The 12325-nt window shown below is 35.9% G+C and overlaps 3 protein-coding genes across 11 annotated transcripts in view; 1 reads left to right on the forward strand and 2 right to left on the reverse strand.

Annotated features, from left to right (window-relative positions):
• Positions 1 to 1332, forward strand: part of LOC104773807 (anti-sigma-I factor RsgI6-like) — a 3235-nt gene extending 1903 nt beyond the window's left edge. Inside the window, exons 5-6 of the mRNA XM_010498471.2 lie at positions 59 to 853; positions 940 to 1332. Coding sequence (XP_010496773.1) covers positions 59 to 853; positions 940 to 1329 — 1185 coding nt within the window. The 3' untranslated portion in view covers positions 1330 to 1332. The remainder of the gene's footprint in view (positions 1 to 58; positions 854 to 939) is intronic.
• Positions 1333 to 1387: 55 nt separating this feature from the next.
• LOC104773805 (myosin heavy chain, clone 203-like) lies at positions 1388 to 9701 on the reverse strand. Of its 9 annotated transcripts, none has more exons than XM_010498461.2 (19): positions 9611 to 9701; positions 9446 to 9486; positions 9238 to 9307; positions 8676 to 8769; positions 7551 to 7659; positions 7424 to 7462; positions 7246 to 7329; positions 7087 to 7148; positions 5214 to 5316; positions 4855 to 4995; positions 4200 to 4268; positions 4052 to 4108; positions 3707 to 3967; positions 3264 to 3347; positions 2899 to 3009; positions 2724 to 2794; positions 2085 to 2276; positions 1890 to 1983; positions 1388 to 1813 (listed from the first exon to the last, which is right to left on the reverse strand). In XM_010498461.2, exons 3-19 carry the CDS (start codon positions 9296 to 9298, stop codon positions 1556 to 1558), a joined length of 1890 nt encoding a protein of 629 aa, XP_010496763.1. In that variant the 5' UTR covers positions 9299 to 9307; positions 9446 to 9486; positions 9611 to 9701; the 3' UTR covers positions 1388 to 1555. The 9 variants fall into 9 exon arrangements, with proteins under 9 accessions (XP_010496763.1, XP_010496765.1, XP_010496764.1 ...); XM_010498463.2 differs by having other exon boundaries at positions 9446 to 9509; positions 9611 to 9677; XM_010498462.2 differs by having other exon boundaries at positions 9446 to 9513; positions 9611 to 9671.
• Positions 9702 to 10112: 411 nt separating this feature from the next.
• On the reverse strand, positions 10113 to 11198 carry LOC104773808 (thymocyte nuclear protein 1-like). Its single transcript, XM_010498473.2, has one exon. The coding sequence runs from the start codon at positions 10758 to 10760 to the stop codon at positions 10302 to 10304; it is 459 nt and encodes a 152-aa protein (XP_010496775.1). The 5' UTR covers positions 10761 to 11198; the 3' UTR covers positions 10113 to 10301.
• Positions 11199 to 12325: the final 1127 nt, after the last annotated feature.

Here is a 12325-nt window from a genome sequence, read left to right on the forward strand (position 1 = left end):
TAATGCAAAACGTTTTATTAGCGTTTGAAACAATCTAAAACTTTGAGAAATAACGCAGATTCGGAAGAACAAAGTGAGATTTCAAGTGAGTTTTCCGAATGAAAGCTCATTAAAAGGATCAGTGATTTCCATAGAACAGAACAAACCATCATTTCTCCTTGGCTGTGCTATGAACTACCTAATTTTGGAAAATGATAGATATAAAGAATGGTTTGTGTCGCGGTTTAGACTAACTTCGTTTACCAATGAAATGAAATGGTATTCAACTGAGTCAGTGAGAGGCCAAGAGAACTACTCACTGGCTGATCGAATGATGACACTTGCAGAGGAAAACAAGATTCTAGTCAAAGGACATACGGTCCTGTGGGACGATAAGACCTGGCAGCCAAGTTGGGTTAAGACGATAACAGATCCTAAAGATTTGAAGAATGTGACACTCAACCGGATCAACTCGGTTATGAAGAGATATAAAGGGAGATTAATTGGATGGGATGTGGTGAATGAGAATGTGCATTTCAGCTACTTTGAGGACATGCTTGGGAAAAATGCTTCAGCTATTTTCTTCTCTTTGGCATCCAAGCTTGATCCTGATATACCATTGTTCGTGAACGAGTTCAACACCTTAGAATATGCTAATGAAATAATTGGGAGTCCGGTTAACGTGAAGAAGAAGATGGAAGAGATTGTTTCATACTCAGGAAACATGGAAATCAAAGGAGGGATTGGAGCACAAGGTCACTTTCCTCCGCAACAGCCCAACTTGGCTTACATGAGATCCGCATTAGATACATTAGGCTCTCTGGGTTATCCGGTTTGGCTTACCGAGGTTGATATGCCCAAGTGCCCGGATCAGGTATATATGCGATGCACACTTGGGTAGTTTGAAACTTTGAGCTAACATAATATGACAAGCAAGCCATGGTTTAATGTCCTTTATAGGTTAAATACATGGAGGATATTCTGAGGGAAGCTTACTCGCATCCTGCCGTTAAAGGCATAATTATATACGGTGGGCCTGAGGTGTCCGGTTTCAACAAGTTAACGCTTGCGGATAAAGATTTCAAGAACACAGGAACAGGGGATCTCATCGACAAGTTGCTCAAAGAGTGGAAACAAGGACCTGCAGAGATTCCTATCCAAAACCATGAGCATAATGATGAAGAAGAAGGTCGAATAATCTGGTTTTCTCCAGAGATTTCCTTGCTGCATGGACATTACACAGTGACCGTAACTAATCCATTAATGAAGAACTCGTCAACCAGCTTCAGCTTGGAGGTAACAAAGGAGATGGGTCATCTTCAAGAGATTCAACTTGTAATCAATGCTTGAGAACTAAACCATATCTGTATTATTTATTGTGAATCATTTCCTGATGGGATTATATTAAAGATATAGAGGCATGCTAAGTTAAAAAGCAACCCAGTTATAAATTAACAAACCACAATACTGAACCAACCTAACGACTAATGAAGAATTAATGTCCATGAGAAGGATTCTCAATAAATCATATGCACAGACCAACAAAAGATACTGGCAGCGAACCGAAGAATGAATTTCAATGGTTTTGTTCTTTCATTATCTCGGCAGCTAGAATAACAAGCTCCACCATCTCATATCCTGAAGCAGAAACAGAATCCGTCCTCTCACAGCTCGATTCACCGTCAGCAACAGATTCAACGTCTGATTCAGCTGACCAGCTTATGGGTATGGAGATACCAAGGGCAGTCTTCAAATGGGTTGCCTCCACGAGGATGTTGGCAATCGCTACTTCACATCTTCTCTCAGTTGTTTCAGTATCATTCGACTCCTTAACCTGTAAAACAGTACATTCTAAAATTTGGCTTAACAGGAAGGAACCAAAAACTTAGTCTCTAGTGTGCTGAAATTACCTGCAAGAGCGCAAGTCGAAGCCTGCGGATTGACGTCGTCAAGTGTCCCAGGCTTTCCAGGCTCTCTTTTATAGCTGCGTATTCGACTTTCATTCTGCCAATACAATAACAAATTGATCGCAGATTTTTCCAAGTATGATTAAACAAACAAAGGAAACCACAAAAGAAAATATTTGCCAGTGAGGGATGACAAACCTTGCATAATCAATGTTACTGGCATAATCTGCTTCAGTGTTCAAGTGACCTCCGCCTCTTGCACTTGGGTCGATCCAACGATTTAAGTAAGACTTCTTCCACATATTCTTTAGTCTTCCCTCTTTCTCATTGGTGATAGATATCTTGCCACTGTTTCCTGTCGTTTCTTCCTCTCTTGTACCACTCATTTTGCTGGTAAGAATATAGTATTTTTAGAGGAATTTAACATTTATCCTCTACATAAACTCAAGAGCCCAAATGTGACATTTATAATAACAGTATATCCCAAAGAAATATCACTAGCATGGCAGGTACAAGAAAACAGTATTACAAAAGAAAATCCCCGAGTTTGAATCAGATGATAGAGGCAAAATGGTTTCAAAAAGACTGCCTAGACCATTTACAGAACATGCAATATCTAACCTTCAATTACAGTATGTATTAAATTGCCAATATTACTATATATTCCAGGTACCGGAAACAGCCTAAGACCTGACAGAATGATAAAGAGAGTAGTAGCACACATATCAGAATATACTATGTGTGTAACATGTAAGCACCAGAAAAGGAGCTTCAGGCAACAAAACAAACTAGGACAAATCTGATAGAAAGGTTATAAGCAAAGGAAAGTATTCGTACTCTCTTAGCGACTGATATTCCTGACGTAGTTGTGCTAACTCCATAAGGGTTCTCACCTTTTCGTTGGTAACCTAAAAGAATATTTAAAGTGACTCAGAACTGGTTGTAGGAGTCAAACAGGTTATACTTTTTCTAACTTGACAGCTTGAAACAATTTAGTGTAGGAAAAAGAAACCTGCAAGACATTTCTTTGAAGCTCATCTACTTTCTGCTGGAGAGCTGCATTGACATTTTCTTCATGTAAATGTCTCTCTTCCTGCTGTGATAGAAGTAACAGAGCGCCAACCTAACAATACATCGGAAAGGATGGAAAAATACACATTATGCCAGCAAAAAGAAATGATATATGGTACTCCAAATGACTAAAAAGGAAAAAAAGACACCCGAGAATTGTTTCTTCCATAAAAACTGAAGACTAATTAACAGTCACGGTACAATCGTACATGCGATAATATTTTGTTATGAATCCAATCTCCGCTAGGGTAACCTGAATCCGGAAAATATAATTTCTTGCTTTTATCACTAAGAAATGAGAATAACCTTCTCTTGTAATGCTTGTGCAAAGGCTTCAGATGCATCCCCTCCACTTTCACCCATGATTTTGGCAATACTAGATTCCGCAAGCTGCATTCAAAAGAGAAACGCTCTTACAACAAACAAAAAATTATGACAAATTGTATGAGACAGTAATTATCCAAATCTCAGATAATAGCTCCAACAACTTTCACATTGTATAAGAGATCAAGTAAGATGCTGCTTGTCCGCAAAAAAAGAAAGGCAAAAGTTAACGCCATTTACATTGAGGAATTAGGATCTAGAAATATTAAATTAGTAGGTGCAGGCATCGATGTCAGTTTGAGCTAACCAAACAAATGATAAGGAAATCCAAAATTATGCCTTCCTAAAAAGAACACAAGATATACTGACGTAAAATGCAGACCAAAAAGAGGATTATTTTTAGCAAAATCTGCCAGCAATCACACCTTAGTTACTTGGGAAGATTCAACAACTGTGGTTATATGCACATCCCGGCATTCAGATTCATCAGGCTTCATATCATGTTGTAGTGGCACTACATCCTGTATCTCCGATGAGTAAAGCTTAAGTTTTTCTTCTAGATTTTTGGAAAGCGATTTAATGTATAGTCCTTCCTCATTAAGTAAATCAATGATGTAGGCCCTCAGTTGAGAATGATGATGTCGCATGTCTGTAATGCCATTAACGATCATCCCGTCTGCAACAATCTGTATGCAAGTTAATTAGTGACACCTCAAAGGGTAAGATTAATAATCCTCGACTTCAGAAATTATTATGCATTGACTACCCACATTCTTCTTTTTCAACGCACGAACCCTCTTCTTCAAATGATTCTCAATCTCTAAGCCCTAGAGTAACAAATATCAGCGGTTAGTGAATGCTGCATCTAGGTTCTTAATACTTGAAGATGAACAGATGAGGAAAGAAAGGATAACATACCACTCGTAATTTACTCTGAAGATTATCCACAGTGTTTTTAACCGATCTCAACTCTCCTTCCACTGCAGCCTGTCTGAAAAGAGTTGTTCAAATAGCAGATAGAAACAACAAATCATCGTAATGATACACTTATACTTCCTAGAAATTATCTATTTCCTTGTTATTTTTTAATCTTACTATGTTTTTTTTCTTGGGGGTTGATGGAAACGAATAGGAGATTTAGAATAAGCACAGTAGAGAATATAAACATGAATGCAAATAAAGTCCAAGATATTTGATCATTATTAAAATTGGCCAATTGGATTGTCTATGCTTCGAATAAAATCATGATTTAAAATTCACAAGAACCGATATTGATTTAACTCCATAAAAATTATATAAAAACACCAACTCTTCTTCTTAGACAAACCAAACTATAGTAAATTTTGTAAACGCTAACTTTTACATCGTTGCTAAGTACAAAATCTCAATATGTTGCATAGTTTTGACTTTACTACTATTTGCATAGTTATCGAAATCAGACAAAAAAACTTCTATTTGAACCAACTTTACCAGCCAATGGTGAACAGTCAACACTCAAATGCCGAAATAAGTAGCTTTACTCTGAGATAGTGTCCACGGAAAAAAAGGATTGAAGATGTTTTCAGAAACTTACTACATATTCTGATGTTGAAGGATCATTGAAAGTCCATGATTCTATAGGATCATCCAATAAACTTGCACATTTATCAGGCAAACTCATTTCAAGGGACTCACAGAGCGAAGCTTTACGAATATCAAAGAACTTCTCAATCACCTGAACAGGGAGAGAGAGAGAGAGAGAGAGAATAGAGGTCAACACATGCAACAATTTAGTCACCGACAATCATGAAGATTAAAAAACTGTGATAGACTGAGGCAAGTCAAATATACAGATTGGAAGTTGGGGACTTTTAAGAGAAAACAAAAACAAGGGGAATAAAAAGGAATAGACTATTAGGGATGGTCCTGTTAAGACAAGAGAGAAATATTTACTTCTGCATATGTTCTAGTCTGTTCTTCAAGTTTTGCCAAGTCAGCTTGCAATGTGTCATTTAGTCTCTTCTGTGCAAGACAATCTGAGCTGAGTTCTTCCAACCTGTCTTACCATCACCAGGGACCAAACAAGGAACGGTGGAAGATATAAGTAACATAAGGCTATGAGTACGCATAATGCAAATTGTATGTCTGTCCAGTATTAAATGCAGACTTAGATATTAACAATTCTATTTTGTTAACTTCTTCGGGGCAGAAACATAGAACAGTTGGAGAACATGGCTTCCAAGAGAGATTCAGATCAGTAGATGCAAGCATCATTTTTATTATAGAAAGGAAAACTAGTAAAAGGGTGAACAGGGTCACAATTACCGCTCCTCAGTTTCACCAAGTCTCTGTGACATAATTTCAGCGTTCTCTGTAGCTTTCTCGGCCTGTCCGAAGTTGGGAAAACATTAAAATGTAAGTAAGAACACATTCTTAAAATTACATTTTCTTCTTCCCATAGACTAAGATGGAATACTCTTATACCTCCATTACTGATTTATCTCTTTCAGAAAAAGCAGCAGCCACAGAACCCTGGAAATACCTAACTTGCTTTTCTGCGTCCAAGTTCTGGAAGTGAAAGAATGCATCAGAATATCTAGTGTTAAGAGGATAAGTTCTACAAAAGAAAGCTGACTAGAAATTAGTATGAAATGAGAGAGACCTTTGCTACTTCTCCAGCATGTAAATCTGCTAACTGAGCCTGAAGAGACAGCTTGTAAGAATTTGCTTCTGAATATTCTTAAAATCAAAAGCATTTGTTTCAAAAAAAAAACGTCAAAGATACTCACTTTTACACGATAAGCTTCTGCAAGCTCCTCTAGAAGATTGTTTTTCTCTCTTGTGCAAGCAGCCAACTTCAGTTTTAAGCTCTCTAACTCCTGCTCCAAGCTAGCTGTCCTATTAGAGCAATACCCAACAATATCTATGAGGTGAAGGGAAAAATAAGGTAGCATTCAATTGCTGAATAAGGAACTTAAATCTAATAAGGAAGTGGGATAGAAAATAAGACACCTCTGGAAATGCATCCGAGTAGCCACACCAAGAATTCTAGGTCCACCTTGTTGCATGCACAACTGTTCAATATCTTTCTATAGTTCACTACGCTCTAGTTATAAGAAATACTAGTGGTCAGACTCAACATATATCAGGTAATCAAGATGCAGAAGTAAAATGGAGTCTCAAAAAACCATGATAGATAATATCTTCACAAAAGCATAACGCACAGAGTAGCCAAGGTCAAATTAAGTGCATAACCCAAAAGAGAAAGGGAAGAATTTCTGAAAGTGTAACAAGTGATGATGTCGTCATACACCATTTGCTATAAACTAACTCAATATCAAGTTTATTAGAAGAAAACACAAGTAAATAACTAAAAGAGAAAAATAATCTTTTGCATCAGAGAAGGCAAAATGCAGCAGAATACACTTGAAGAAGGCTGCAGAGAAGCAAAAACGTAAGACTAAAAAACCATTTCTACAAGCCTAGAAACATGTCCAAGGTCTAAATAACTAGTANGTCTCTTCTGTGCAAGACAATCTGAGCTGAGTTCTTCCAACCTGTCTTACCATCACCAGGGACCAAACAAGGAACGGTGGAAGATATAAGTAACATAAGGCTATGAGTACGCATAATGCAAATTGTATGTCTGTCCAGTATTAAATGCAGACTTAGATATTAACAATTCTATTTTGTTAACTTCTTCGGGGCAGAAACATAGAACAGTTGGAGAACATGGCTTCCAAGAGAGATTCAGATCAGTAGATGCAAGCATCATTTTTATTATAGAAAGGAAAACTAGTAAAAGGGTGAACAGGGTCACAATTACCGCTTCTCAGTTTCACCAAGTCTCTGTGACATAATTTCAGCGTTCTCTGTAGCTTTCTCGGCCTGTCCGAAGTTGGGAAAACATTAAAATGTAAGTAAGAACACATTCTTAAAATTACATTTTCTTCTTCCCATAGACTAAGATGGAATACTCTTATACCTCCATTACTGATTTATCTCTTTCAGAAAAAGCAGCAGCCACAGAACCCTGGAAATACCTAACTTGCTTTTCTGCGTCCAAGTTCTGGAAGTGAAAGAATGCATCAGAATATCTAGTGTTAAGAGGATAAGTTCTACAAAAGAAAGCTGACTAGAAATTAGTATGAAATGAGAGAGACCTTTGCTACTTCTCCAGCATGTAAATCTGCTAACTGAGCCTGAAGAGACAGCTTGTAAGAATTTGCTTCTGAATATTCTTAAAATCAAAAGCATTTGTTTCAAAAAAAAAACGTCAAAGATACTCACTTTTACACGATAAGCTTCTGCAAGCTCCTCTAGAAGATTGTTTTTCTCTCTTGTGCAAGCAGCCAACTTCAGTTTTAAGCTCTCTAACTCCTGCTCCAAGCTAGCTGTCCTATTAGAGCAATACCCAACAATATCTATGAGGTGAAGGGAAAAATAAGGTAGCATTCAATTGCTGAATAAGGAACTTAAATCTAATAAGGAAGTGGGATAGAAAATAAGACACCTCTGGAAATGCATCCGAGTAGCCACACCAAGAATTCTAGGTCCACCTTGTTGCATGCACAACTGTTCAATATCTTTCTATAGTTCACTACGCTCTAGTTATAAGAAATACTAGTGGTCAGACTCAACATATATCAGGTAATCAAGATGCAGAAGTAAAATGGAGTCTCAAAAAACCATGATAGATAATATCTTCACAAAAGCATAACGCACAGAGTAGCCAAGGTCAAATTAAGTGCATAACCCAAAAGAGAAAGGGAAGAATTTCTGAAAGTGTAACAAGTGATGATGTCGTCATACACCATTTGCTATAAACTAACTCAATATCAAGTTTATTAGAAGAAAACACAAGTAAATAACTAAAAGAGAAAAATAATCTTTTGCATCAGAGAAGGCAAAATGCAGCAGAATACACTTGAAGAAGGCTGCAGAGAAGCAAAAACGTAAGACTAAAAAACCATTTCTACAAGCCTAGAAACATGTCCAAGGTCTAAATAACTAGTACCACCAAGAGAAATACACAAAAAGAAACTACAGTTGAGAAATTGAGAAAACGTACCAAGTTCAAGTTGTTTGATTCGAGCCTTTAGAATCTCATTCTCATCTAAATTAAGATCCATACTTTTGATCTGCAGAAGATCAACAACACTTTGACAAAGTAAATAACTTGCTTGGAAATTTCAAGACTTTTGAGCAGATGGAAAGCTAAGAAGATATAAAAGCAGATTCTTAACAAAACCCAGAACTCATAANTTTAAGCTCTCTAACTCCTGCTCCAAGCTAGCTGTCCTATTAGAGCCATATCCAACAATATCTATGAGGTGAAGGGAAAAATAAGGTAGCATTCAATTGCTGAATAAGGAACTTAAATCTAATAAGGAAGTGGGATAGAAAATAAGACACCTCTGGAAATGCATCCGAGTAGCCACACCAAGAATGCTAGGTCCACCTTGTTGCATGCACAACTGTTCAATATCTTTCTGTAGTTCATTACGCTCTAGTAATAAGAAATACAAGTGGTAAAACTCAACATATATCAGGTAATCAAGATGCAGAAGTGAAATGGAGTCTCAGAAAACCATGATAGATAATACTTCAAAAAAGCATAACGCACACAGTAGCCAAGGACAAATTAAGTACATAACCCAAAAGAGAAAGGGAAGAATTTCTGAGAGTGTAACAAGTGATGATGTCTTCATATGTTTCTTATACCATTTGCAATGAACTAACTCAATATCAAGATTATAAGAAGAAAACATAAGTAAAAAAACTAAAAAGAATCATCTTTTGCATCTGAGAAGGCAAATGCAGCAGAAGAAACTTGAAGAAGGCTGCAGAGAAGCAAAAACGTAAGACTAAAAAACCCATTTCTACAAGCCTAGAAACATGTCCAAGGCCTAAATAACTACTACCACCAAGAGAAGCACACAAAAGAAATTGCAGTTGAGAAATTGAGAAAACGTACCAAGTTCAAGTTGTTTGATCCGAGCCTTTAGAATCTCATTCTCATCTAAATTAAGATCCATACTTTTGATCTGCAGAAGATCAACACTTTGACAAAGTAAATAACTTGCTTGGAAATTTCAAGACTTTTGAGCAGATGGAAAGCTAAGAAGATATAAAAGCAGACTCTTAACAAAACCCAGAACTCATAAAATCAAAAAAGCATTCACCTTGAAACAACCTTAAGGCGATGTTCTTCCTCGTTAAAGCCCTAATTTGTTACTCAAAAGATTACTAACTTAACAAGGGATTTAGGGAAGAGACAAATCAGAAATGAGCCGAGAAGATTGAAATTGAGAGACAAACACGATCAGCGAGAGAGAAAGTGTTCGTACCTTTTTCGTCTTCTTCGGATTTGACCCCAAAAAAATTGTCTCCTTTCGTCAGATTATGTTCGCTGGGATATTCTGTCTTTTTCTTATGCTTAATTTACCAATTACCAACCAGGAAAATAAATTATTGTGTTCAATTTTTTTTTTTTTAACTTTTGGCATGGTAAAATATAAAAGGGATACTAAAAACCGCACAACGGACAAGAAATACAAGGTAGAAAAAAAACATACATATTTTTACTACTGTATTTATTTGGGTAAAACCGTAAAAGTGAAACTAATCCACGGTAAATCCCAAACTAATCCAAGGTGGAACTAATACGTATTTGGGTGAATGTCGCAATCCCAGACTGTGTTTTAATAAAAAAATTTGGAGTTAAATTAAAAATAAACTGAAGGCAAAACAATTTTGTGTTATTTATAAATCTTCTAAAATCTTTACAATTTTATTAAATTAATCTTCTAAAATATTCTTAATTTTCTTAAACGATTTAATCTTCTAAAATATTTTTAAAGTTTTTTGATTAACTTGGCAAAAACAAATTAACCTAGTAGTTTGGCTTGCACACCACATGTTCGACCAAATGCGTCAGCCAAGTTAAGAGAAAAACAAAGAGATACTGACATCTAATGGTAAAACAACACGATGAATCAATCATTCAATCGCATATACAAAAAAAAAAACAGATCCAATTCAAGACTCATCACTGCTTTCACAATCTTCCTTACCATCTCCACAAAACCCATTTCCCAATTCACAAATCTTTTTCCAAACATCTTCCTCAACCGGAACAACAGACAACCTCGGCTGTCTGAACAAAACAAAATCCTTAATCCCTTTGTCTCCTTTCATCTCCTTCAAATCCACGCATTTCCTCATCTCACCAACCCCTTTCACATCTACCGCTCCTTCATCATCATCATCGGTGTACCATTCACGCGATACCTCCACCACACCAACGACGCATCTCGATTTGGTTCCGGAATGGTAGAAGAAACAGAGATCGCCTAAAGTCATGGACTTTAGATTCTTCTGAGCTTGTTTGTTCTTGACACCGTCCCATTTGCTGATGCCACCGTTTGCTTCTTGGTCTGACCATGACCACTCACTTGGCTCTGTTTTGAGTAACCAGTATCGCTTCGTTTTCCCCATTTTTCCAGAAATTTTTCTTTAATTAGGGGATTATAATAGAATTGAAATGTTCAATGCGATTTTACGGCTTTTTCTAGAGTCCTTTAAGCTGGCTTGACCCAAATCATATTTATTGCCCATTTAACTTACCTAAAAACGCCGTTTAAATCATGAGCTTTGCCTCGGGCCATTTAAATCATTTAGTTTTGTTGTCAATTCTAATTAAACATCAAAGTTTATTAAAAATGCCAAAATATACATGTTGTAAAATTGGGTAACAGAGCAACAACAGATTCTGATACAATGGTGTGATTACGTTTGTTGGAGAAAGAATTAAAGATCCACCGCAAGATGAATCAAATAGTCTAAATATGTATAAAGCTCTAGAGGCCGAGGTAGGAGGAGTTGGAGCCCAGAGGCTGAGGTTAGAGAAGGAGTTTGAGCTCCGGAGGCTGAGGTTAGAGAAGGAGTTGGAGCTCCGGAGGCTGAGATTAAAGAAGAAGTTGGAGCTCCGGAGGCTGACGCTCAAGAAGTTGTATCAGAGTCTGTTGTTGACAGAAATAAAGTCTGTTGAATCAGAATTTGTTGTTGCTTTGTTATCCAATTTTACGACATGTATATATTGGCGTTTTTGGTAAACTTTGATGTTTAATTAAAATTGGCAACAAAATTAGATGATTTAAATGGCCTGAGACAAATTTTGGAGTTTAAATGGTGTTTTTGGGTAAGTTTATGATTTAATTAACATTTTTCTCATTTATAAATAATCATTTGTTGAAAAAAAAATTAAAAAATAACCATTTATCTTACCACGTGGAGCTTTTACCATTTATCTTACACTCGAATTTTTTTACCATCTCCAACATTTTATCGTGTACCTGTTTTTAATAGTAAAATTCCCAATAATAGTGAAGCCCAACCATAAACTGTATTTTGCGATTTTTACTGTCCAAGATAGAGTCATCTTTAAAGTATTGAGCTTTTATAATACGGGCATATAGAGAGAATTCATATATTGAATAAGTCTTGAATAAGTCGCCATGCATGTTTTGCAAACAAAGCATCATTAAATTTTTCTAAACCTTGAAAACCCTGATTATCTTCTTTGAATATTGTAATTTGTATAATGCTATCCAGGATATATCTCTAGGCTAGAAATTTTTTTCCACCAAAAATTCATTAATAAAGACTCGATTAAGGAAATAACTGTAAAATATATAAAAAAAATATGAAGGAAATTTTTTTTGGATAATTTATATAATACCATATCATAAATAAATCTAAGTTATTTAACCGAACTGATATTTTAGATTTATTTCTGTGATAATATATATATGATACCACATCACAATTTTTGTGGTACATAAATTTTTCGACATGTATAATATTCTAATATTTATGGTGTTGGCAAAATAAAAAATTAAGTAATTCATATATGGTCTATTATAGATTATTCTTCTGAACGAAATAATATCAATTCAATATTCTTTTTCAATCTACAACTCGTATATATAAAAAAAAAGATAATAACTTTTCTTTTCCTAGTAATATAATAAAGTGGCTTAATCCAAACATTGTTAGTATTA

Source organism: Camelina sativa, unplaced genomic scaffold (genome assembly GCF_000633955.1).
Source record: "Camelina sativa cultivar DH55 unplaced genomic scaffold, Cs unpScaffold00651, whole genome shotgun sequence".
In the NCBI taxonomy this organism is placed as follows: Eukaryota; Viridiplantae; Streptophyta; class Magnoliopsida; order Brassicales; family Brassicaceae; genus Camelina; species Camelina sativa.